We start from the raw sequence: 24,390 nt of genomic DNA, 5'->3' as shown, positions 1-24,390 counted from the left end.
TCTTTACTGTGATGATAAGAGGCTTAATATTGTTCCATTTGCACACACTGAAGAAAAGCCGGTTCAGCTGAAGAGATTGTAGCCTGAAGGCTGATGTATTGATCTGATATTAGGTACTGATGCTCCTTATCAAGCTCGTGTGTGAATGCTTGCTGGCCTATTTTCTCAGCATATTATACAGACCAGACAAGTCTGATCCTAAAGCTGAAAACATTACTACTACTGAGTAAGGGTGTAATGGTTCTGAAACTCAGACCAAAATTGCGATACAAACGTCCACGGTCAAGAGGTGGTTCCATCTTCCATCTTGTCCCCCCCCCAAACCAACTGCCACCACAGCCACCCCATTGAGCTCTCATTACATTACTAACTAGTGCAGAGCCCATTCAAAACGTGCCTGTTCGGAACAGGCAGATTGCTTGGCCTCTGGCCGCTACTTCAACACATAGAAAAATTAATAGGTACAGTTGATGTAAGTATAAAGGCTACACGAACAACATGAAAGAATTTAACATTCTATCAAACACAGATGTTATAAATAATAAGTAGGCTAGTCAAATAGTAAATAAATGTTCTTTTCTCATTGCAAGTAGCCTAAAAGAAGGGCTGCATTTAAAAATAAAATAATGTGCATCCTAAAATAAAGTGGATCGATCAAATTTGGCTCTTCGTTGTTCCTGTTTCCCATTTTCTGTGCCTTGAGTTCGGATTTGAGTGGGTGTTTCCTCCAAAGATTTGTACTTTGTCTGTTGTGGTGCTTCACAGTCTTGGAGCATATGAGACAAACTGGTTTTGAACTGCCTGTGGAAGTATTTCCTTTATTTTACACACATAACTCCAGTCATTGTGTATTTGGCTCTGAGTGCTTCCAAAATGCAGGTGACATACGCTAAACCATGTACTTGAATGCCTCCTGTGAAGACACAACCATTCACGTGCTGCTGATCTGCTAAACGTGCAGCTCACGCTACACTTTCTGTCTAGACACGGGGTCAGAGTGTCCATTCTTGATTAAAAGCTCTGTTTTCGCTGTCTACTTTTCTCTTTTTAGAGCTCTTTTCTCTGACATGTGTCACACCTCGTCTCTGGTCCATCCCTGACATGCTCGAGTCAGTTGGCAGAGCTCCGAAGCTCTGCCCTGCACCTGCACAGAGTGGAGCGGCTTGCTAATTGCTTGTTTATTCAAAGTTCATTAATATTGAACATATTGCATTTCCAAATTGCACCGAATTTGACACCACACTCCCTTGGGTCCCTAGCCATGCACTCATCAAGTGTGGAGTCAATTGGATGAACAGCTCAAGAGATACACAAAGGACATACATACATACAGAGATTCCTTCCTTTAGTAGAGAGATTTAGCAAAACTCACACAATCCCTTGCAAAATGACTCATTTCATTATCAGAATTTGATCCATTCCGATAACATCTGGAAAGTCTAGAAGAGCCGTACAATTAGATTATTTTATCCCCATTCAAGTTGCAGAGGGCTAACCAGGAGTTAGCAGGTGGAGGTCTCTTGTGTGGATTACCATAATTACTGGTAACGCAGTAACAAAAAATTAACACAGCCAATAGAAGCAGATCAGAAAACAAGGAGGCTTCATACTAAAATATGAGCAAATATATCAAATTTTCAAATGGAAATAAAGTCCTCTAATATAGCAATATAAGCCTGCTTCCAATCCTGCAGTTGAGGTAAATAAAGGTAATTTTGTTTACTTAGTTAATATGTAGACTGGTGTTAAAGGTTCTCTTTGTAAGAATCAGAAATTTCTTCTCATTAGAGACAGAGGTGGCTGTTAAGTGAGCTGCAGTCAACATCCTGTCGCTTATGCTCACTCACGTGCTCGCTCAGCAGCACAAGACTATTGCAGGTGATGTCATTTTCCTCGCTTACACTTCTCATAACATAAGATCTCTAACGTTGTGTTTTGCACCGTGTTTCAGCAAAGCATCTCCCACCTCCCAGTCAGTCAGCTCCCCCGTTTTTGCTGTGTTGTAGTGTCGTTATGCAGGTTGTTTGTTGATGTTAGTGGGAGAGAGGCAAGGCAGTCGGGGGCGTGAAAGAACGTCACATCCTTTGAATTTTCACGGAAAATCCAGCCTGAGTCCTTCACAAAGAAATCAGTCCACAGGCTGGCACAGACAACTGAGAAAGTCAGAAAAGGTCTCATTTTTTACATTATGTAACAACTTGTTCACTCATTGACAATAAAGAACAATTTATACATATAAATTACGTCACAATTCTTGAACATAGAACCTTTAAGAGAATTGTTTTTTTTAATTTATTTTTGTCTGTGTTCTTTAGTTCTTGATATTCCAAATTTTAGTTGATTTAATAACCCCCCCCCCCCCACATAACTATTATGTATCTGTTACAACAAATAGCTACATCTGCAGCCAACATGTTTGCTAAATGATTATGTCCTTTAAGAACCAACATTTCATTTATATACTCTGCACAATGGGCAATTTTTTCCTCTCCAAACTTGAACCAAATCCCAATGTGCATATCTATGTATGTCAAAAACAAACATATGGACAACTTGGACTTTGTGTTTTTTCAGTTGCTGTGGCCAACAGGAGAGGTAAGCATGAATATGTCCGGTGTCAGCAGGCAGGAAGCATTATGTTGTCTCAAGCTGTATTGTATGCTTGTACTTGATATATATTGTCTTCTGTTCGCAGGTGATGTGCCTTCGCTGCTGATATCAGTGCATTTGTGTTTGTGCTTATGCTCATGTTGGTCTATGAGATGTACAATTACTACATAGTGTTGACCAAAAAACTGTATTTGGTTACTAAAATGATACGCCAACCTTTTTTTTTCCTCATCAGCAGTACTTGAGAAATCTTTTCTATTGAGGAGGTGTGAATGATTGTGATTTGACAGGAGCATCACAGCACGTTGTTTAGACAGATGTTTAGATAGATGTTATCAGTAATATTTTTAAAAATCCATTCAGGATTGTGATTTTGTTATTTTTTTTCACTAAAATATCCAGCCCTAATTATGACGTAAGAGACTGCTGCTTTTTGCTAGAAAGCAGTGCACACAGTCACGACTGCTCATTGGAAAAAACGTGTCCATTAGAGAGTGTGTGTGTTTGTGTGCGTGTGTGTGTGTGTCAGAGAGGTGAGAGACAGACAGCACTAGGTTGAGAGGTGGCAGACAGCTCACTACGTCACTGTGTGTGTGTGTGTGTGTGTGTGTGTGTGTGTGTGTGTGTGTGTGATGCTGTGTGCTCTGCATCTGCTCCAGTTTGCTTTGCCAGCGATCCTTTCCCCTGTTGTGTGTTCTCCTACATCAGAGCGAACATACACACACACACACACACACACACACAGACAAATATGGATACACAAACAGACACCGTCGCATGAGCGCTGACACACAGCTGCGCTTGTGTGTTGTGCCATATTTAGCCTGACACAACATGGCACTCTGTGAAGCGAGCTCCACCGTATAAAACTAACAAATCATTACATCCATTAAGCAGAATTAGCATTGCAAATAACCAGATTTGTATCACCAGAAAAAAAAAGGAACCAGACTAGCTCAAATGACAGTCTCCACTTAAATTAAACAGTCACTATACTTGATTTAATTTAGACTCATGTAGGCCAAATTGATAAATGGATGAATTAATTAGCACATACTCATTCCCACACATAAGACACATTTCTCAATTGAACAGGAGGAGGGAAAAGCCACTTACAGGCTTTGAAAAGTTCTTTACTCCATTAAAAATGCTATTTGCTGAAAATGCTTTGCTTTGTGTAATGCAGTGTAGAATAATTAGAGGGGAAAAAAGCTGTTCTCCCAATATTTGCTCAAAATCTATAATGAAAGGGAACTTATGAACCCTGGATAAATGCTGCTCCCTGTCTGTCAGGGTTTGGTATTGCACTGATACTGAGCCTCGAGTGTGTGTTGCCTGGCAGCACTGACACCTGTCTCTCCATCTTCCTTTTCAGTTCGAGAAAAAAGGAAGAGCCTTTACATCAACCATGTGAGTAACATAAAAGACACTGACACATCAAAGGGGCAGCAGTGGGTCTTAATACCTCATGCAAAGGCTAAAGACCATGAAAGTAAAATTTATTATGTAACTGTCAACAGATTTAACATGTCATTTGGTAGCGTAATAAATTTGTGACTATCGTGAGTGTGCAAATGGTAATTTTACTGTGTTATATTTTTTGCAAGTTCACACACATTTCGGAGAACAAGGTAAAGTCCTTAAAAGTAATCCAACACTTTTTTATCATTGAGCCTCTCTCTTTCAAACCTCAAAGTCCATTAATGGTCTTAATCATCATGTGTGTGAGTTATATGTCATTATTTAGATGTAGTGAGATTGTAGTAGCATCAGTTTCATCACATCATGGTGCAGCTCATCTTTGTCCACCACTCCCTCAGTCCCAAGTGCAGGAATTTGGTGCAATTTTTAGAATAAACATTGATGTTGATTTTGAATATTGCCATTGCATTTGCCCAATTCCTTGAGGAAAGAACCATCTCATCAACACTTTGAATGAACAAATTATTTATCTAAATGATAAAAGAAGTACTGTAAGGGAGAAAACAAAGCTTCTGTGACTCTTTATAATGAATATGAATTAAATGCTCTTGACATGTTAAAGCACTGGTTTAATAGAAGGAACAGATTTAGGACAAAATGAGTCAATGAAAAAAAAAGTGTTTTTCACTAAATGGAAGTTTGGGGGTTGTCTAAAGATGCGCTCCACCATAACTGCCATTCCCACATGCAAGCATGTCAGGCACTGATAGAGGACAGACAGAATTAGTTTGTGGGCTTACAGGTGCCCTACTTTCCATAGCTGTTAGCAGGCCTTTTGGCTGGTCCAAGTATGACAGAAATAGAGATTGACGTGCATGTGTGTGTGTTTGTTTTTCTGTTTGTGTGTCAACTCCAGCATCATCCCGGCCCAGTGAGACGAAAGTACAGCTCATGCTCCACTATATTCCTTGATGACAGCACTGTCAGTCAGCCCAACCTCAAATACACCATCAAATGGTAACTTCATAAGTGTCTCATTTAAAATGACTTATTATTTAATATTTAATCTCACAGCGACGAGAGGTTTTACTGTTTTGTAATTCTCTTTTATGTCCTTTTTTGTCTCAACAGTGTAGCCCTCGCAATATACTACCACATAAAGAACAGGTACGATAAATAGTTTCATCCATTTCTGTCAGTTTCCACAGCCCTGCATTAAATCAGCAGACAAAGCCCATGCAGGGCTCAAAGATTCAAATAGGGGCCCATATATGGCTTACTGGACAGGGAATATCTTAGAAGAGCAAGTTATTAATAGTCATATATTACATTTTTTAAATTTACAATGTAGACTAATGTTCTGTCTGTTTGTCATTCCAGAGAGGTCGACGGAAGAATGTTGTTAGACATTTTTGATGAGAAGCTGCACCCGCTCTCGGTAAGGCCTTAACTGAAGATACATTTCCATTACACGAAAGCTGTAGAGCTGTCAGGATTCATCAGCACGGCAAATCACACACGCTGATGAACAGCAAATAAGCCTGCATGGATCAAACGGTGGGGAAATCTGTCTGGTAATCTCAGGAGCCATCTGGAGCATTCAGATGTGTTTTCACTTCAATTCTTCCACTTAATAATTGCACATTTTCAGTACAAAAATTTACCACAGTACCTAATGCTCACTGCTTCATATCCAAATGTTGCAATCACTCCATTCAAAAATAAGACTGATTCGTAAAAACTATTGTGAAAGCTCGTATTTCCATTTTGGCTAACGATGTTTTGTTGTTATCTTCTATTTACCGCAGAAGTCTGAGGTTCCTCCTGATTATGACAAACATGATCCTGAGCAGAAGCAGATCTATCGCTTTGTCAGGACGCTGTTCAGCGCCGCGCAGCTCACTGCTGAGTGTGCCATTGTTACATTGGTGAGTGTGTGTGTGTGTGTATGTGTGTGTTTTAGTGCTGACACTAGGAGGGAGTGTTGCTTCCTTATTCTCTTGTGTCATGTGCTGCCACCTTCTTGTTGCCTTTTCTCTCATTTATTTTTGGAACACAATTCTTCTCTGGAATCATATGAAATGCTCAGTTGATCCCTCTGGAGAATTTTTCCCAAAAAAGTTGAAATGAACTAATTCTCAAGAAAATTGGAAAGTAACTCAAGAATTGCGACAAGATCAGTTTGAACTGTGCAATTTCCTGTCAGGATTACTTTGGTGTGAAGTATGTCTGTGCCTGTAGCAAGGATATCATGGCACTTTTTGTACAGTAGATTCACTCTCCACAACTTACTGACGTCCTGCACTGCTCTTACTTCTCATTTCTTTCTCCTTCTATCCTCCCCTGACTTTTTATTTTTATTGTACTAACAGTTTCATGTGTTTTGTCTTAAATATTGTAAATAGAACAAATGTTATTTATGTTTTTATCTAATTATACACTTAAAGTATATTTGTGGGATGATTTAAATAAAATATAGCAATTTAGTGTAGTTTAGAATAACTACTGTACTACACTCTTAAATTTACTTGTTCTATTTTACTTCTTATATATACGCAGTAGTTTCCTAATTTTAATCAACCATGTTCAGTTGGAAAAAAAAGCAGTCTCTCCCTCCCACTCATCTGCCCTGAAACATCTCTTTCAACACTTTGTTGCTCTGGCTGACATGTGTGTCTCTGGAGACTGGGAAGTGCAGGGTTAATATGGCTGGACTGGTGGCCTAGTATTGGGTTGCTCCATTTCCTGACAGATGCACATATGTGTGAACTGCATATATATGGGTGGGTGTGTCCAGACATTGACAAGAAAGTGAATACATTGACATACTGTGTTTATGAGAGTGTCTGTGTCTTTATCCATGTACAGGTGTTCTTGAGCTAAAATGTTACAGAATCACCCACACACACGCAAACACACACACCACCTGGCACATGGCCTGCCTCTTCCTGTCCTCCAGAGTAAAGTTTGGCATGCCATCAGTAATTGAATCGGGCTGTTGGCTGGTGGTTATGGGCTTAGCTTAGCTGACACAGCTAACTTTAGACAGGGGACTGGAGATTGAAGCTGGGCGGCTTTCTTCCCTTCTCAGTCATTACATCATATGATAGAAAAGAGAATGTCTCTTTTGAGGATGAGGAAACATTTCAGAAATCAAAGAGCAAGAAAGTCAACATGTCTACTTTTGTGAATCGTTGCTCAGACATTCCAGCAGAAGGCACCAAGAACATGACACACACACAGGAACATTGGAACAGGTGAAGCTACAGCCCCTCAGGTCAAACTAGTATTACTAGAGCCATTTTCAGGGGGGCAGAGGTCATTCATCGGCATGTCACACACTAACTATTAGTTTAAATGAGTTTAGAAACATTTACCTATATTAAGATAATTATAGATGTTCCATTTTAGACCTGTGTGTTTAAAGAGGGACTGCTGCATTTTGCCCTCCATCTGCTCTAACTGGATAGTCCTGCACTGCTAGTAGAGAGTAGATGAATATTTATATAAGATTAGATAGGGTTACTATACTGTACACTATTATTACTGGATCAGTCTTATTCTCAATGGTCTCAGCAGGAGAAGAAGAAGGTAGAAGCAGAAGGTAGGTCAGAAAATGATTCTCAGTGGTTGGTTGTTGAAATGAGGAATACTACATATAGAAAAAACATGAACAAAAAAGGACATAAAAGCATGAAAGTAGTGTACATATGAAAGATGGTATGTTATTTAATGTTTCTGATCTCCATGGAGACCCGTTGCTCTGTCTAGTCCCAAACCTCATCTGTGGTAATGGCCTGAGAATCATAACATTAAATCATTTGGGTTTCATCTGATGCACAGGGCTACTGTTTGCCCACCACACAACCTCAGGATCCTTTGTTGTGCTTGTTTGTATAGTTTTCTCTCTGTGCTGTTGCATTCATAACACTCAGCATGTGGTGGCTCTCATTTCATGCGGGCTTTCTTCAGTGTTTGCTGCCTGCTGCCAGATCAGTGTATATGTGGTGTCTGTTGGCAGGCTTATGGCCACAACAGAGATAGGTTAACATTGCCCGCAGGCACAAAGCCCAACCCAGCATGACTTGTCCAATTAGCCACCTGAGCTGTGCTAGTGGGCAAGTCAAACCAGGTTGCAAAACAGGATGAAAGAATATTTCACTCTCTTCTCTTTGACTCTCTCTTTGTCCAAACCACAAGCTACCATTACCATGTAATAATTAGATGCTAATGATTATCTAGCGGATGACCGTCTACTTTCCAACACTGTTCTAGGATTCTCTTAAGGTTTTTTTTTTTTATGTCACTCAATTCTGACAGTTCTGCCACTGTGCAGAGTCAGGCAGAATTATAAAAAGTGGGATGTGCAGTACATTCCCCTGATGGAAAAAAGTACAGCATCTCTGCAAACCAGATTTATTTGTCAAACTTGTCATCTGAGATGACAGACTTCAAATCCTTAGGCTACTCTAACTGGTCTGAATTCAGACTGCTGTTGAGCCTGCAGTTCATTTCACTTGTGGAAAATAAAAAATGTAGTCCCCAGGGAAAAATCACAGACTTTTTGAAAAACTTTTGAAAATGTTAAAACAAATTAACTCTAAGAAACTCTTAGAAAACTAAAACTAAACTGACACTGAAATAAAAAATACAGAACTACAAAAAAGGGGGAAAAAACCTACATAGATTACATATAGTATGTTTGTGTCTACAGAGGAGAAAACAACAGATTACTGCAGAAGAGAAAAATGAATTTGATTATTTGGGAGCATGTGCTGTGAGATATTTGAGCTTTTATGAGAAAACTGTGAGGTATCACTGCCACTAGCAAGCTAGACATTTAGTTGTCTTCGCGCAGCAAATCACTACAGCTTTAGAGCTTGACAACGACTATAAAATCTAATAGAATACACTCTCTCTTAGATTCTAACAAAATGATGATCAATGGATAAAAAGCATCAGTACAAATATTCCGACATGTGAGGAGCAGGTGCCTGCGGGCTCAGTGTGCTTTGTAATCTGTAGACTGTGGGAATTTTGGCTACTGAGAGACAGAGAAATGGAAATGCTGAGAGAGGCAGAGAGACAGAAGGGTTCTATCGACATGGATATTTTATGAGCGAGCTCCAGGGAAGTTGGATTTCATCGGCATCTGACATCTTGTTATTGTGGTTTTTACCTGGAGGAGGAGTAGGCAGGAGACTGCAAAACAGTAAAACAACACAATAACTCTGCACATGAATGAAGGCAGGGAGAGCAGAGGGTGACTAAACACAGGAAAAAATGTGAGGAAATGCTAATTACATAGGAAATGGATGACACATGGAGATTTGTTTTTAAAAATTGATATGATTTTTTTAATATGCGTCATTTACTGGATTGTGTATTCTGATATATGACATGACTGGAGAAAAACACATGTTGGTACCAGCATGGTGGTGTCAGAAATTAAAAGGTGGTAGGCCAAATGTTAATGATAATGCCATCTAAACCCGTGTGTAGGACATTTTAATGTATTAAAATGAAGTCCTGACCTAGTTTGGTTGTCTATCATTTAATTTCAAGATCTTGTTCTATTGATGTTATTATACTGTGTTCATGAGATGGAAGGAAAAGACAGTTATTTATGCATCATTTTGTATGTTCAAAGAAGTGGAGAACAGACACATTTTCTGAGGTATTTAAGTGTTATACATTTCTTTATCCAAGGTGTATTTGGAGAGGCTCCTGACCTATGCTGAGATCGACATTTGCCCCGCCAACTGGAAGCGTATCGTGTTGGGAGCCATCCTCCTGGCATCCAAGGTCTGGGACGACCAGGCGGTCTGGAACGTCGACTACTGCCAAATTCTCAAGGATATCACTGTGGAGGACATGTGAGTTGCTGCAAACACATCCAAAATACTGCACTTTATTGATATGAAGGTAGTCAAGGAAGACTGGACTAGATTGAGGTCAGTAATGCTAGGTGTTAGCAGCTGGTGCAAATGGTTATTGACACAGTTGGCATTTATAGCATATATTGTTTCTGAAGCTACATTTCCTCCTACATAACAATAATTATTAAGCATGACATTTGTTATTGATTTTTATGTGTCTTTGTCGAAGATGACAGGAGGTGCGCTCTGTCATGCAGCAGGACTGCATTGAAATATTTACAATAAGTAGCATGTAGCTTTAATGGCCAGATTTCAGTTAGATTGCATGATATGTTGTTTTTTATGATACACTTGATACACTTTATAGCTTGGTAGTTTAAGTTTATGCTGAGTTTATAGCCAAGAATTATGCCAGTGGTAAATGCTATTAATAAGCATTTAGAAAAAAACCCCAAAGATCTAAAAGCTATAATGGTCTCAGAAAATATCTGGTAGAGTTTAGTGACAAGAGAAGTGCATTATACATTATCACTGCTGTGTGGAAGAGCTGGCAACACCAATCAGCTGACTTCTTTTCCTTCTGTAAAAGCAGTGCTCTGCGACGCAGCACTGCACTGATCTTATGATTGTGAAAACAGTCTGGACTGCTTCCACCACACAGCTTCTCTCAAAAGGAAACTGGCGTCCTTGTGTGGGAGGTGCAGAATCACTTGACAGAATATACCATACAACGACTTAAATAAAAATTAGCATGGGAGCACATGCAGCATATTTTCTTAGCCTGTTTCTCTGGCTGCTGTTGAATGTATTTTGGGTATCACATACACAAGATAGGATCTGTTCTTGTCACATCAATCTCTGTGTCCAAGCCATTTTTATTCATCTTTCCTTGTTGCTACTACACTTGCCTTAACCCACATTTAGTGACTAACAATCAGAGTCCTTATTTGCTGAGAATAACCTGTGTTTGGGGGGTCATCCTGAGTTCAAGAGGCGTTGAGAGGCACATACATGGAGGTCTAGACCTCCTTGATCACAGTGCTTATGTTGGGCTTATGTTGGGGGAAGCATCTTGAGCTTGAGGACTCACCACGCTGTCCTATATTCCACATCCGTCTCAAATCATCAGGAATTTGGGCTGGATTATTCTAAGGAAGAAACACGATGCTGCAGACGTGTTGCTACTGCTACGACCTCTCACCCCTGATGCCTTCACACTCTTTCTGTACCAGTGCCTGTATACTCCTGTCCTTGGGCTCAGAATTCACACAGCCATGACTGTGGTCCACCTGTTTAGGACTCTTTCCAGTGAGAGGAGCCCAGCATGTGGCTCTGCTATGCTCCCATATGGCAATTTACCGGACAGTGACTCAGTATTTGACCGCAGATTTCTTTGGAAGATCAATTTTAAATCCCTGCTCGGAAGCCTAGTCTGCCGAATTCCCCCTTCCCACCCGAGTAGACACACATGACTGTAGATCCACATTGGCTCGACTGTAAAATTACAAAAAGAAGTTGATGAGAATAGCTGGGCGAGTGCCATGGCGAGATAAAAAAACAGCAGCAAGCATGAGGCAGAGTTGGGCTACAGTGAAGTCTAAATTTAGCTGGTGTGTTGCTGCGTGCCTGTAAATGTGCGTGGGTGGTGAACAAAGGCTAGGAAGAGGAGATGGATAGTGCTTCTTATGCAGGTAACAATGCAAAATGAAATGGTCATGACTGAAGAGAAACAAATGAAGGCATCTGTCATCACACTGAATAAGGGATCACAGAGCTGTTGAGCATGAGGCGACTCATGACAATAGCATTTTCAGGGTGTGGGATTAATATTTTCTTACACATAAAGCTCAGAGCTGCAGAGCTTACTTAGATATCACTCCCTTTCAGTATGAGGGAAGGCTTATGTTTGGTGGGTGCATTGGGGATTTACTTAGTGTATGTGTATTGGTACTGTACATAATAACACCCACTGTCGGTGTGAGGTGATGGATTTGCCAGGATGCTCTCATGTGGTCTGACTAGTATTACTGTCATTTCTCTGCATTCATACAGGATTTCTTTGCAGACAGAAATGGAATTTTAATGGTCTAAGTAACTTTATTTCAATCTCAGCTACATCAGGTTTTTTAGTTTGTCAAAAGGCTCTTCTCTCAACTCACACATTCTGTCTTTCTGATAAAGGAATGAGCTGGAGCGTCAGTTTCTGGAGCTGCTGCAGTTCAACATCAACGTGCCGTCCAGCGTCTACGCCAAGTACTACTTTGACCTGCGCTCCCTGGCTGAGGCGAACAACCTCAGCTTCCCCCTGGAACCCCTCAGCAGGGACAAGGCCCAGAAACTAGAGGTGAGCAGTACACAGAAATACTGGAGACAGAGTTTGATTTTGGAGCTCAAGACATACAAAAAAAATGATTGAGAAATAAATCTCACAACGTGTCCTAGTTAATTTATCAAATCTGAACCCAATTTATCGTGGGCTGTATGTGAAATGCAGTACAATGAACCAAGTCCAAGTGGGTAATTAGTATTTTGAAGTGCCTCAGCTTAACACACATGCACACAAAACACATCCTCTGCCGGGTGAAGGACAGGATGTAAGGCCATGTTGCTGTGTAATTAGCTTCACTGCCTCATCATCTGTCTCTCCCCTCGTCCTTATGCCTTACTCCGGTTCATTTGAAGCAAATCTCAGCAGCAGCGATGATGCATCATTGACCATTTTTCTCTCCCTCCAAAAGACTATATCAAAATTGTAGTGTGTTGACAAGTGTTTGTCAATAATAGATATTTTACAGCACACTATTTGCATATGGAACAGAACCATTGGTAATGTTATTAATTCTACCTGTGCTTTTTTTTTTGCACTTTTTCTCTTCTAGTTTATTTCAGTTTTGCCAAACAGACTTGAATGAAATGTTGTCAGAGCAGGGAACAGAGGTGGTCAAACATTTTGTAAATGACATTTGAAAGAATAAGATGAGGTCATTGGTTAATGTGTTGCTGTTTGTTACATAGAGTAACAGTAGCTCCAGCTGGTTTAGTATACCAACAGTGCTCTTTGTTTGGTATGCTAAGACAGCACTTTGTTGTCACATGGATACACAGGAGACCTATGCTTTTCTTATGCTGACAAGTCAAAATGTCTGCTGTGAAAAAAGTGTAATTATTTGCCCAGTAAGTGTGTTACTAGAGTAATGGTAGTAATGGAATGGAATTTTTTAAAGATAATTTTGATGATTTTAGATTATATGCTGTTTATCTTTTGGTGTAGAGAAAGTTGTCCAATAGAGATTGATTGATGTTTGTTTCTGTTCTTTAAAAGAAGTCAAAAAGGATTTAAGTTTGAAATGTTTTTAACATGCAATTAGAGTTTTGTGTAATATTTTTTATTTTGCTTTTGACTGTTTGGGTTTTGTTCACCCACAGTTAATGTTGTTAATGCTGGAATTTAAACCATGATAATTAGATAACACTATTTGTCTGCTTATAAATCTTTGTGTTTTGGAAGTGTTTCCTGTGTTTGATTTGGATTTTTGTCTCACTACTGTCAAGTTATATAGAAAAAAGATTCAGGACAGATAAATCACTCCATTTTAATGAAAGTTCATGGCAAATAAATTACATGCTTTGTATAAACCCAGTCCAACTCTCAGTTATGGTGTCATGACCACACTATTATTGTAACTCACACAAGGATAGGATTTGCCATCTCAATCTAATTTTGTTGTGTTTTGACTTTCAGGCCATCTCACGGTTGTGTGACGACAAATACAAGGACTTGAGGAAACTAGCCAAGAAGCGGTCAGTGAGTGCAGACAACCTGACGGTGGTGCGGTGGTGTCCAGCCATCATTTCCTAACACTGGCCGCCGGCAGTAGATAGACCTGTCAGACGTACTGTATTTCTGCCCAGTAAGCAGGCAGACCAGGTGGGCAGCAGTCCTGTGGATCAGTGGGTCTGTCTGCCTGATAAAACAGGAAAACACACACAATCTGGCACTTTTTCAAGTGTGATTGCACCCTCGCTGGTTGTTGTACATAAAGGAGGACCCACTGGCTACCTGCACTGAACCAAACAGAGCTGAGCTGAACCAAACTGAGGTGTGTGAGTGAAAAATGTTGGAATGAAGACTGCAGAAGAGAAGAAGCCAAATGGAAATACACCTGGCAATGTGAGAGACTGTGTCACATTGAAGAAAGAAAATAGGAACAAGCTTAAACTTAACAGAATACACACGACAGCGGTAGCAGCATTACGATATCCTCTCTAAGGCTCAACTGGCCTTGTATGGTTGACTGAGGAGACCGTGTACATTCCTTTAATTTTAATCTTCTGGCTCAGTCAGTTTCTTAGCGGAAACATGAGCTGATTTTTTTTTTTTTTGACAGCTTACAGGCACATTGAACATTTTCAGTGCTCAATTCCCCAGTTTGTTTCAGTGTTTTGTTGATGTTTTTCTGTTCATGTGCATTCCCATCCAGCAGAAAGCTCTGCTAGCAGATCCAAACACATGAAAAGGAAAGACATATACATTCCACCATTAACCTGAGTGAACAGTTAACTCACACATTAGACTGCATATTATTAGCCCTCCCTGATAAAATATTCCACAGAGTATTCAGTGACATTACAGCCATTCAACTGAAGTTCTCATTTAGAGAGCCAACAATGAAGCAAGTCAGTGTTTAAGTGTGTTAGACTCAAGGGCGCTTTGACAGGACCTGGGAATTCACTCTATCTCCATTCAGATACAGCCATTCACTTAAAGCAATATTCATGCGCTGCTTCGTTGTTGTGATCAGATACAATGAAGCCTGCATACTTGGGAAAAGACTGACTGGAAGACGAGGGTCCACTGCTCTCAGTCAGATGTGAGACATACTGTAGAGCTTATGTTGTACTTTATTCACTGCCATTGTCCTGACCTGTGGTGCCTGTAATAAGCTAGTTTAACACTTCTCCCCTCTCTACTGGAGGAACAGAACAAATAACTCAAGTATTTTTTCCACAACATTTTGTATGGTTCTTCCAGCTTACAAAGAAACAGCACAAATTGAATATTAACATTTACAAGCCACTAAAAGCATGACTCTTCAGGGTTGTTTTTTGTTGTTCTGGAGAGGTCCTAAATGAATGGAAAAAGCATTATATGATGATTCAAACACTGCTCACGAAAAGATAGATTGTATAAATTTTGCTAAATTTTGTCTCTATAGTGTAAATACAGTGCCAGTGTGCAAAATCTGTAGACTGAGGTTGTACTGTAAAAAAAACAAAAAAACAAACAAACAAAAAAAAAAACAGAATGATGTTAGAATATTTATATTGGATCAGTTTTTACTGTACATGAGGAGGACGGTAAATATGTTTGATTCCTTGTTCCTATGACAAATCATTAAAAGAAAGGTGAAGTATTAAGATGTAAATGGGAGACACCACTTAAGAATTTTTGTCTCTTTTCTTGTTACAATGTTTTCGCACTGCAGAAAATGCCACGTTTTTATGTGTTACATACTGTATATGATATAAAGACAATACAAGACAATTCAGGCTTATTTTATTTGTTTTTATTTTTAAAGATTTTTTAACCCCACTCTGAGGAAACATTGACTGATTCATATGTTTTTGATGTACAGTAAATGAAGAGACTTATTTCTTATGGAGTCCCGAAACTGACAAAATGTAGTAAAAGATTATCAGGCAAGTGAAAAATGAATTGGATACATCAATAAATGTTATTGTTAGTTAAATAATTATAGTCTAAAAAGAAATGTAAAACTTTTCTTTTAACCTGCAATCATTTGTTAATTAATCAAAACTTATGTTACTCTTTTATCATTTTATTTTTCCAACTCCTTATTTTTCTACAGCACACATTTAATCATTTATCTATTTGCTATTTTCCCCTCACTCCTTTTCCTCAATACCAGTTTTTCTCATGTTTCAAAGTTGTGTTAGCTAGCTAACTATGTTAGTGTTAGCTTGCGGGTTAAAATGCTTTGGCTACCATACAGGCATTTATACAGTGTTGCTACAGCAGTACACAGGTCAGTACATGGATGATAAACATTATAGTGGTTGGTAGTGTTTTTGACAAGCCAAAGCTAGCAGAAAAGTGTGGTGCTCCGCGTGTTCATCCATCTGTGCTAGCTAGCTAGCCACACAATCCTCTCATTGCTCTAGTATGATGTTACACATAGAAACCCTGGACCAATGACTGCTCCGGACATGCACTGACATTTGTTTTATATTGTATTATATTGTATTATATTTTCGTGGCAAAAATAGGAAATAGAAAATGACTGAAAGTGTGCCAAGACCTAAAAATAGGAATATCAAGGGAGTAGAAAAATTAAACAAGCTAATGCAAGACGAAAGTGAAAAGGCAAACAATTTTTGTCAGTTGTCAGTTTCGGGGGTCCATATTTTCTGGCATTTACAGGAAATAAGTGAAACTATCAAAATGTTTTTTTTTCCACAAACAAATCACCTCCTGATTTGCTCTTTTTTCTCGATATTTCATAAGGCAAGAAGTAGGAAATATACAGGGATGTAGTATGCTGTAAACCCATAAAATAATTGAGTTTAATTCATTCTAATTTTCACACTTTAATGGGCCGATTGAAGTGATGCTTTTAATATATAGACTTTATAATAGTGGTTTGCCTTATGATCAACTGGACTCACATTAATAGTAAACTGAACACTTAAAAATATCATGACATAACCTGGAAATCTAAAGTTTGAATAAGACACAAAAACAGCTTTTTAATGCGTTTTTCTTCATAAAACAACAGTCATAAAAAGGTTCAAATTCCAATGTGATATCAACTCATTCTCCTCCACCACAATGTACTTGTAACATTTGAGTTTCCAGCTTATTTTGTGGCAACTTCCACGTCTGTGATTTAATTTATGTTGTATGTCAGGCTACTAGAGAACAAGTCAGTCAGGTCAGTGATATTTCTCATTCTGACAAATAGGTGTAAGGAGGGACAGAACCGTACCAAAGTCATGGAGAAATGAAGGACGATCCTGTCGGACATGTTGCTCTGACCCAGCCCACTTGCACATGAAGTATATGAAAAGGTGTCTGGATTCGGAAAGAGAACTGTTGCGTTGCCCAGTGCTTTGAATGAGTGGAAAGTAAAGTGCGAAATGTGTCTTTAGGAAAAGTAATGTTACTGGAGTTGCTGTTGTAAGTTCAAACTGTTAGAGGTTATTCAAAGATTGTATATCATATTTATTGTATGTGTGTGTGCATACAGCCCAGTCTGGTGTTTTCTAGACCCAGAAATAAGCGTTTTGATGCCATGTGGTCAACTATGGTGAGTCCTGAGGTGGAAAATGAAACCCTGACAGCAAAGACGTTGGGCCTGTGGTGTCCTGTCGGCTGGTTACAGTAGGTGTGTGTCATAGCCTTGTGCACTGAACTCTACCTCTACATAGAGTTTTACTTTTCTCTCAATTTTTCTTCCTCTCTTCGACTGCAATTTTTTGGATTCAGCTTTGGTCATGACGATTTCCCGTGCTAACGTCTGTCATTGCTGTTGCTGTGACATTTTTTTGTTTTTTTCATTGATTGCCATTTTCCACAAGTTGTACTGTATTCTGTTATTGTTGTCATTGTCAGTGTATTATTTCCTTTTCAGTGAGTCATACCATTCCTGTTCTCAGTTTGCCAAACTCAAATTTCTCTCTTTCTCTCTGTTCTCTTTTTCTCTGTATGTTTTCAACTATGATTTAAAAAATTGCTCCCAGTTCTTCTCTTCTGAAGCAATGTTTAGAAAAACCTGTGCGAGAATTAAACTTTAAAACCTTGCAATAAATCCAGTGTATATTTCTTGTCAATTTTACACTCATTTTTAATGGGACATAGTATGAGACATCAAAGCATCAGTCATGGTCTTATCATGAGTGCTTTCCACTTGGCATCACAATATTTCGATATGTACTGCATTGTGCAGCTGATGTGACTCGGAGGGCTTTCTTCTCCCAGAAAGAACCATTAAAATGGCTTAGAGCAAGTGTTAATACAGAGATTACACTGTGCCATATTGTCACGGAGGGACACATTTAATCCTCCGTATTAGCCTTGATTTGCATTTCAATCGCTGCTCTGGTAATTGCTATACAAGTCAATTCAATGCAATGAAGAGGTGCTGTGAGCTTTAGTGAGAGCAACAGCCAAACATCTCTTATGAACTACATCAAACATGGAAAATTGATGCACATACACTAAACACACAAACTCACTTTTGAAACCAAATCTCTTGGTTTTGTGAACACAGTTGAACAAAGTATGTAAGTGCTGTCAGTTCATTTTTCAGAGAATTTAAGGGAGTTCAGCTTCATTTTGTCATATTAGGCTCCTTACAGTCATACATAAATTACGCGTCTATAGCCTCTCCTGAAGTTCAAACAAATACATATACGTGGATAATACAGTTTCAATGCAGAAACAGGACGCCATGTCATATATGTCTGTATGGCTCATTGCCTCCTCATTGTACCTAAACATTCCTGAAACTGCGTATTTCTCTAAGAAGACTGACTAATTGTCAACATTAACACCTTAACACCTTAATTACTTTGTTTATTTATTTACTTTATGAGATTAAGTTTGGTAACATCACGTTCCCAAATGTAAATGTCCACCTATGTAACCTGAACAGAGGTCCAATCAGCAAAAGAAATAGAAAACACCTGTGTAATTAATAAATGGGACAGGCTTTATGGGCACGACAGAATCTTCACTTATCTTGTGCTTATGCTAATTTCCCCATTGCTAATGGGGAACAGCTGTGAGATCAGGTGGACTATATATCCCAAGTTTTTGGACAGGTGGGGAATAGTGGAGAGTTTACATGGAAAGTAAAGGAAACAAATTGCTGATGCTGGAGTCAATGAGGAACCGTCCAATGAGAACATAGGCATAATAATCCATGAGCTGAAAGGCATATATTCCTCCCTGAAAATAAACCAGGCTCAGATGCTTTATGGGAACTATGATTACATTTCTTGTGACTTTTATCTGTGATGAAAATGAGCGAAAGCAGATGGGACAGCAGAAGGAGTTCTTACCTCCTTGTTTTGTGTAACTGTGGAATACAGATCAGTCATTGTCACTCCATTATTACAAACTGTAGAAGAAGTTTAAGGTGTGATGAGTTGCAAATAAAATCTGAATTTTTTAATATTGTGACAATCAAAGACACCTCTAACCTGTCACAACAGGATATAGTCTACTCTTGGCTGAGGACATGTGTGTTTAATATTAGGTTTCATTAGAAAACAGAAATGCACACATTTTGATAAAGAGCCAATAGTTTAACATATAAATCAAATAATATAGTATCAGAACGTATTGCATAAAATAAGACTGGATGTGCATAATCATAAATAAAATATCTTAACAAATTACACCAGTTCAATTTCAAATGAATGAAAAAGCAGTAGATGTGTATGGAGAAGGCTTTACATATAAAATGTGTTTGTGTGTTGTTGCAGGTCATCTGCTCAGTCAGTGAAACTGAAAACAGGTGTGCTTCATTAACCTGTAGGCAGTGACTGGACACGCTCAAGTAATTGTAGGGAAGGGGTAAAACTGTTTAATAGTAAATCAGTATGTATTGAGGTTGGTGTGTGTGTGTGTGCTAATTGCCAACTTTAAATGTTGATATTAACATATTAAATATTTTAAATTAGTATTTTATTTCTTATTGGGCATTCCTGGAATGCTTGCACCTGTTTGTTAACCCTGTACTAACCTGAGCAGATGGTATGTTCCAGTTCAAATGAAGCTCAGAGAATAAGAAAGGCAGTCACTTCTCTGTGGTGGGAAATGGGTGCATGTTTGTTTTTTTTGTTAATAAAACTCTGCGTTCAGTTGTTGCATTGTCATCATCCCTTTCAAAGTTTCCCAATACCAAACACTCTACTGCCCTGCTATATCAGTTCTATAGTGTAAATGTATTAGATGTGTAAATTCTTCTCTATCCTATGTTACCTTGTCAAAAATTCATATTCACTCACTATCTATTTTCAACTATATTCCCTATCCCACCCTTGTAATACCTTTAATGAGTCGTGGGAATTTTACTGTGAGCCAGTATTGAAGTGCTAATGACCATTGATCTGTAGTGATTATGAGCCAAGCTACCTTTTAGCCATGTGGATGCAGCATGTTAGGAAGGATCTGATTTGTCCCCTGCAGAATTGAAATCTGCTCTATATGATGTGGACTAGTATATTACAGAACCCGTTTAGAATTGATCTCATCTAATTAGAAATTAAAATTGTAAATCAGATTAATGATTAAATTGTTTTAGTTCTCACACACATTAAATGACTATACAATAGCTCCTTATCAGTCATAAACTGGCATCAGTTGTGGGAAAATGCAGTTTACAACTTATTTATCTTTTCATGAGAGCTCATCCACTGTCTGCATGTCTACAAGTAATGATTTATCACTGAAAGATGCAGCAGGAAGGGCTTGTATTTTTTATGGTGTTGCTAGTTTGAAAATGCTTGTCTTTGTGCTTGAGAACTTAATACAGCAATTTGAATGAGTAAGTCAGGAGGCTTGTTGTTCTCCTGTAAGGATGACCAACAGCACCAAAATATCTCCGCAATGCCAGGACAGCGACGTGCCTTTGGAAGTGTGTTAAGAATAGACCCACAATGGGGCTCGCTCCCGTCTTCTGTTGTCTGAGGACAGACAGTTGTCTGCAAGGGACAGAGGGGGAGGTAAGACGGGAGTATATACTAGATATCCCTCACAGTCTTCCAGAGATTTAGGTGACTCAAGTGGATCAGATTGGATTTTGCCCACCGGGATCTGGCACATGCTCCTCATAGATGAAGACTGGAGCGTCAGACTGCAGTTGGAGACTTTGTGTCAACCTGGAGGTTATTGTGCTACTGGAAGCTGCTGTGTCCCTTGGCAGGGTAGAGGTGGACACAGGAGAAGAACAGAGGCGGCTGGACATAGAGTGGGGTTCTGGCTTAAGGATTTAGGACTGGAAGATATTGGAGGACCTTGAGCACAGCAAGCATGGCGGGCTCAACTGCCTCCGAGGTTATCTTTATCTCTGTCAATCACAGCATCACCTTGATGGGTGAGTTGACTTGAATGACAAAAGAGATTCATTGGTGTCAGACTTAAGAATATTCTTTAAACATGTACTTATCATGCTTTTCTACAAATCTATAAACTTCAAGGTGAAATATCAGACAGGCATTTTTTGCTGATTTCTCAGGCCTTGAGTTCTTTGCAAAGTCTGCAATATTTGCTACACCACACACTGTCAACTCAGCACACTTTTAATTCCAATGTGCTTATATTTCAGGAAAGGTGTGGCTCATTGTGATGATCTTCCTCCGTGTCCTGATCCTTCTCTTTGCTGGTTATCCTCTCTACCAGGATGAGCAAGAGCGATTTGTATGTAACACCATTCAGCCTGGCTGTGCCAACGTATGCTATGATCTATTTTCCCCCATCTCTCTCTTTCGCTTCTGGCTGGTGCAGCTCATTACCTTATGTCTCCCTTACATCATCTTTATCATCTACGTGGTCCATAAGGTCTCAAATGGGCTCAATGTGGACCTGAGCTCCTCAGGTCCAATCAAAACTATGCAGCTGTACAAGATTCACCAGGAGACGTTCAGCAAGACGTCCGTAAACAAGATGGCTCTAGGGGCTGAGCGAGGGTGGGCACGATGCTTCACAGGAGCCTACATCCTCCATTTGATGTTCAGGACATTGCTGGAGGCAGGGTTTGGGGCAGCTCACTATTATTTGTTTGGTTTCTACATCCCCAGGAGGTTCCTGTGCCAGCACCCTCCATGCACTACTCAGGTGGACTGCTACATCTCCAGGCCCACTGAGAAGACTGTAATGCTCAACTTCATGCTCGGTGCAGCCGCTCTGTCCCTTTTTCTAAATGTGCTGGATTTCATCTGTGCCATCAAGCGCTCTGTGAGGCAGAAGGGCAAGAGGAAGATGATAGTGGAGAAGATATATGAGGAGCAAAGTTTCCTTTCAGCTGGGGAAGGCTCCAGGGGTATAGATCCAAATGCCTCCCTGACTCAACAGGATCCAGAGGCAGAGGCTGCTCAAACAGGGAGTTTCCGGAAGAGGCGAGGCAGCAAGGGTTCTTGCGGAAAGGGAACATTTGCTCTAGGTCAGGAGGCACCCTCTCTGGAGCGCTCCTCTCTACCTCATTCTCCAGGACCTCTGGGCTGCAACACCAATGGAAACAACGGCTGCTCCGCTTCCCAAGAGGAGGCTTTGGAGAGGGATGGCAGTGAGCTGGCTCTCTGTCCCCCAGAGCCCGTGGGCACACCCAGATCCATTCGTGTTAGTAAACGCAGCAGACTCAAGCCACCGCCTCCGCCCAGACGGGACCTTGGGTTGCTCCCTGGGGTGTTAGCAGGGCCCACCGGGGATGTTTCCACAGCAACAGCAGTCTGTACCAGGAGGGTGGGTCAGTACACGCTGGTTGAATTAGGTAGCGGTGCAGAGCTCCAGACCAATGATGAAGGGCAGGAGAAAAGATCTGAGTGGGTATGACTCTAGAAGGTTGGGTTGCTTTATTTCTGGGTTATTTTGGAACATAAGACTGGGGTAAATAGATATGAGAGCCATATGAGAAAGAGATACCCCAAGGGTTAGACAGTGGGAACAACTGTTGGAGCCATGCAGTGCTCTCTACCTCATTTTACAATGCAGACTGCACTGTCAGTTAAGGAGAATCCAAGCCAGCAATACATTCACTAGATGCTGCAGAATCATGAGGGGTAAGCATATTTACTTTGATTTTGTCACGCCATCAGATCACATTGCCTTTGAAGAGCGTGCATTTTTTACCCCTGTGATGCAAAGTGACAGGAATTCAAGAAGTGAAAAGAAACTCTCTTAACAAAACAAGTCAGGAACGAAAGGACACATTAGCCTTTAGCGTCCTTGGGCAAACCTCAACCTTGAGAAAATCTAAAAGAGTGCAACCCACCTGTTTCTTGCTGTGTTGGCTTTACCCCCACCTCCGTTGACACACTGTCCATAAACAAAGGCAGGCCTTGACCTATCCCACATATACAACCCCTTAACCCCCACCACAGCCATTCTATATGATACCACCATCAAACTCCTCCATTGTGTGTGGGTCACTGGGGTCAAAGTGGACATGGGTAGCCTCTGGGGCCTGTGTTTGTATGACCTTTTGGACTAGGAGGGTCAGGTTGAAATGAAAGGCAGTAATATTGCTAAGGTGATGTTATCAAGCTCATAGAATGAAATAGGACCCCTCCATCAGAAGTGAAGGACACTATGAAGGCCCCTAAAGCCGACATAGGCTCACAAAGCAATTATGTTCCCCCATAGGGGCTCTATATTTATGGAGACAGCTTGTCACTCTATTTCAGGGCCTAGCAGAGCTTAGGAGGAATACAAGCCTCAACATATACTGTCACTAGAAATAGAGCGCAGCAGAGCTCTGCAAAGGAGCAGTGTTTCCTGTTGCCCTTCAGGATATCTGCACTCGGCTTGATGTGGCTCTGGTTTCACCTTGATCAAAGCTCAGATTAATGTGGGTCAGAAGACACCACTTCCCACTGTGACACATGTCAGTCATACACAATATAATAACCTTCGCTGAAATGTGTTCAGGTTTTTGACAGCAGCATAACCTGTCAACCAAGTTTCTTGAAATAATAGAATGACTTTATACTGATGGTTGTGAGACTCCCGCAGTAAATCAGCGGCATCACCGTTGCATCTGCTGCTCTATAGCTGAAGGGCCAGTCTCTGTGTAAACAGATAGCTCTTGATCTTCCTCCTCTTGTGGTCTCTTTGAAGGTGACAACAAAAGCTTCTGGCCTCATATCTCACCTTTCTACAGAGAGCTGCGCTCTGACTGTCATAGGGGTGACCACAGGGGGTTTTCATAAAACCACATCATATGCCCAAGTGTTGAGTGTGTAAAAGTTTGACTTGGGGAGAAAGGACATACAATTCACCAAAGGTGGACTTAGTTACCCTTGTTTTCATCAGTGCTTTACTGTATGTTAAACTTTAATTGTTAAAATGCTAAAATGAAAACATAACCACATATGAATTCTTATTGTAAATTATATATTTTGTGAAAGACAGTTTTTGTTGTAATACCTTTAAAAAAAAAAAATCTGTATTATACATACACATTTGATTAAAACACTATATCTAATTTTATCATATCTTGGACTTAAAGTTTTCCAATAAAATATCAAATAAATTACTGTGCCTGTACAGTTTAATACACTCAATTATATATAGAATCATTTGTTTTTTTAGAGTGAAAAATCTTTTTGGTTTTTTAAACCTATTTTTTTTGTGTGTATTTTACCCATTGACTCTCTAATGTGAAGTGATCTTACAATGTTCAACAGTGATGGCTGTTCAACAGTGTTTTTCATGTTATAAACTATTATGATATTA

The 24,390-nt window shown here is 39.8% G+C and overlaps 2 protein-coding genes and 1 long non-coding RNA gene across 9 annotated transcripts in view; all 3 read left to right on the top strand.

The window, feature by feature from the left end:
• Positions 1-17,740, top strand: part of ccny (cyclin Y) — a 41,191-nt gene extending 23,451 nt beyond the window's left edge. For 4 of the 7 annotated variants that reach the window (XM_067577580.1, XM_067577579.1, XM_067577582.1 and 1 more), the window contains exons 3-10: positions 3,986-4,020; positions 4,949-5,049; positions 5,164-5,199; positions 5,413-5,470; positions 5,841-5,960; positions 9,742-9,908; positions 12,093-12,255; positions 13,654-17,740. In XM_067577580.1, coding sequence (XP_067433681.1) covers positions 3,986-4,020; positions 4,949-5,049; positions 5,164-5,199; positions 5,413-5,470; positions 5,841-5,960; positions 9,742-9,908; positions 12,093-12,255; positions 13,654-13,770 — 797 coding nt within the window. In that variant the 3' untranslated portion in view covers positions 13,771-17,740. Of the gene's footprint in view, positions 1-2,574; positions 2,596-3,985; positions 4,021-4,948; positions 5,050-5,163; positions 5,200-5,412; positions 5,471-5,840; positions 5,961-9,741; positions 9,909-12,092; positions 12,256-13,653 lie in introns of all 7 variants that reach the window. The other 3 variants (XM_067577578.1, XM_067577577.1, XM_067577581.1) reach the window with 1 other exon arrangement.
• Positions 9,915-10,405, top strand: LOC137172946 (uncharacterized). Its single transcript, XR_010925082.1, has 2 exons — positions 9,915-10,328; positions 10,369-10,405. It is a non-coding gene; the product is annotated as an uncharacterized lncRNA (long non-coding RNA).
• Positions 17,741-19,587: 1,847 nt separating the features above from the next.
• Positions 19,588-24,056, top strand: gjd4 (gap junction protein delta 4). The gene is made up of 2 exons (XM_067577868.1): positions 19,588-21,034; positions 21,266-24,056. The coding sequence occupies exons 1-2, from the start codon at positions 20,971-20,973 to the stop codon at positions 22,486-22,488; spliced, it is 1,287 nt and encodes a 428-aa protein (XP_067433969.1). The 5' UTR covers positions 19,588-20,970; the 3' UTR covers positions 22,489-24,056.
• Positions 24,057-24,390: the final 334 nt, after the last annotated feature.

Source organism: Thunnus thynnus, chromosome 21, assembly GCF_963924715.1.
Source record: "Thunnus thynnus chromosome 21, fThuThy2.1, whole genome shotgun sequence".
Taxonomy (NCBI): domain Eukaryota; kingdom Metazoa; phylum Chordata; class Actinopteri; order Scombriformes; family Scombridae; genus Thunnus; species Thunnus thynnus.
Note: the sequence above shows the minus strand (reverse complement) of the source record. Positions and strands in the feature narration are given on the sequence as shown.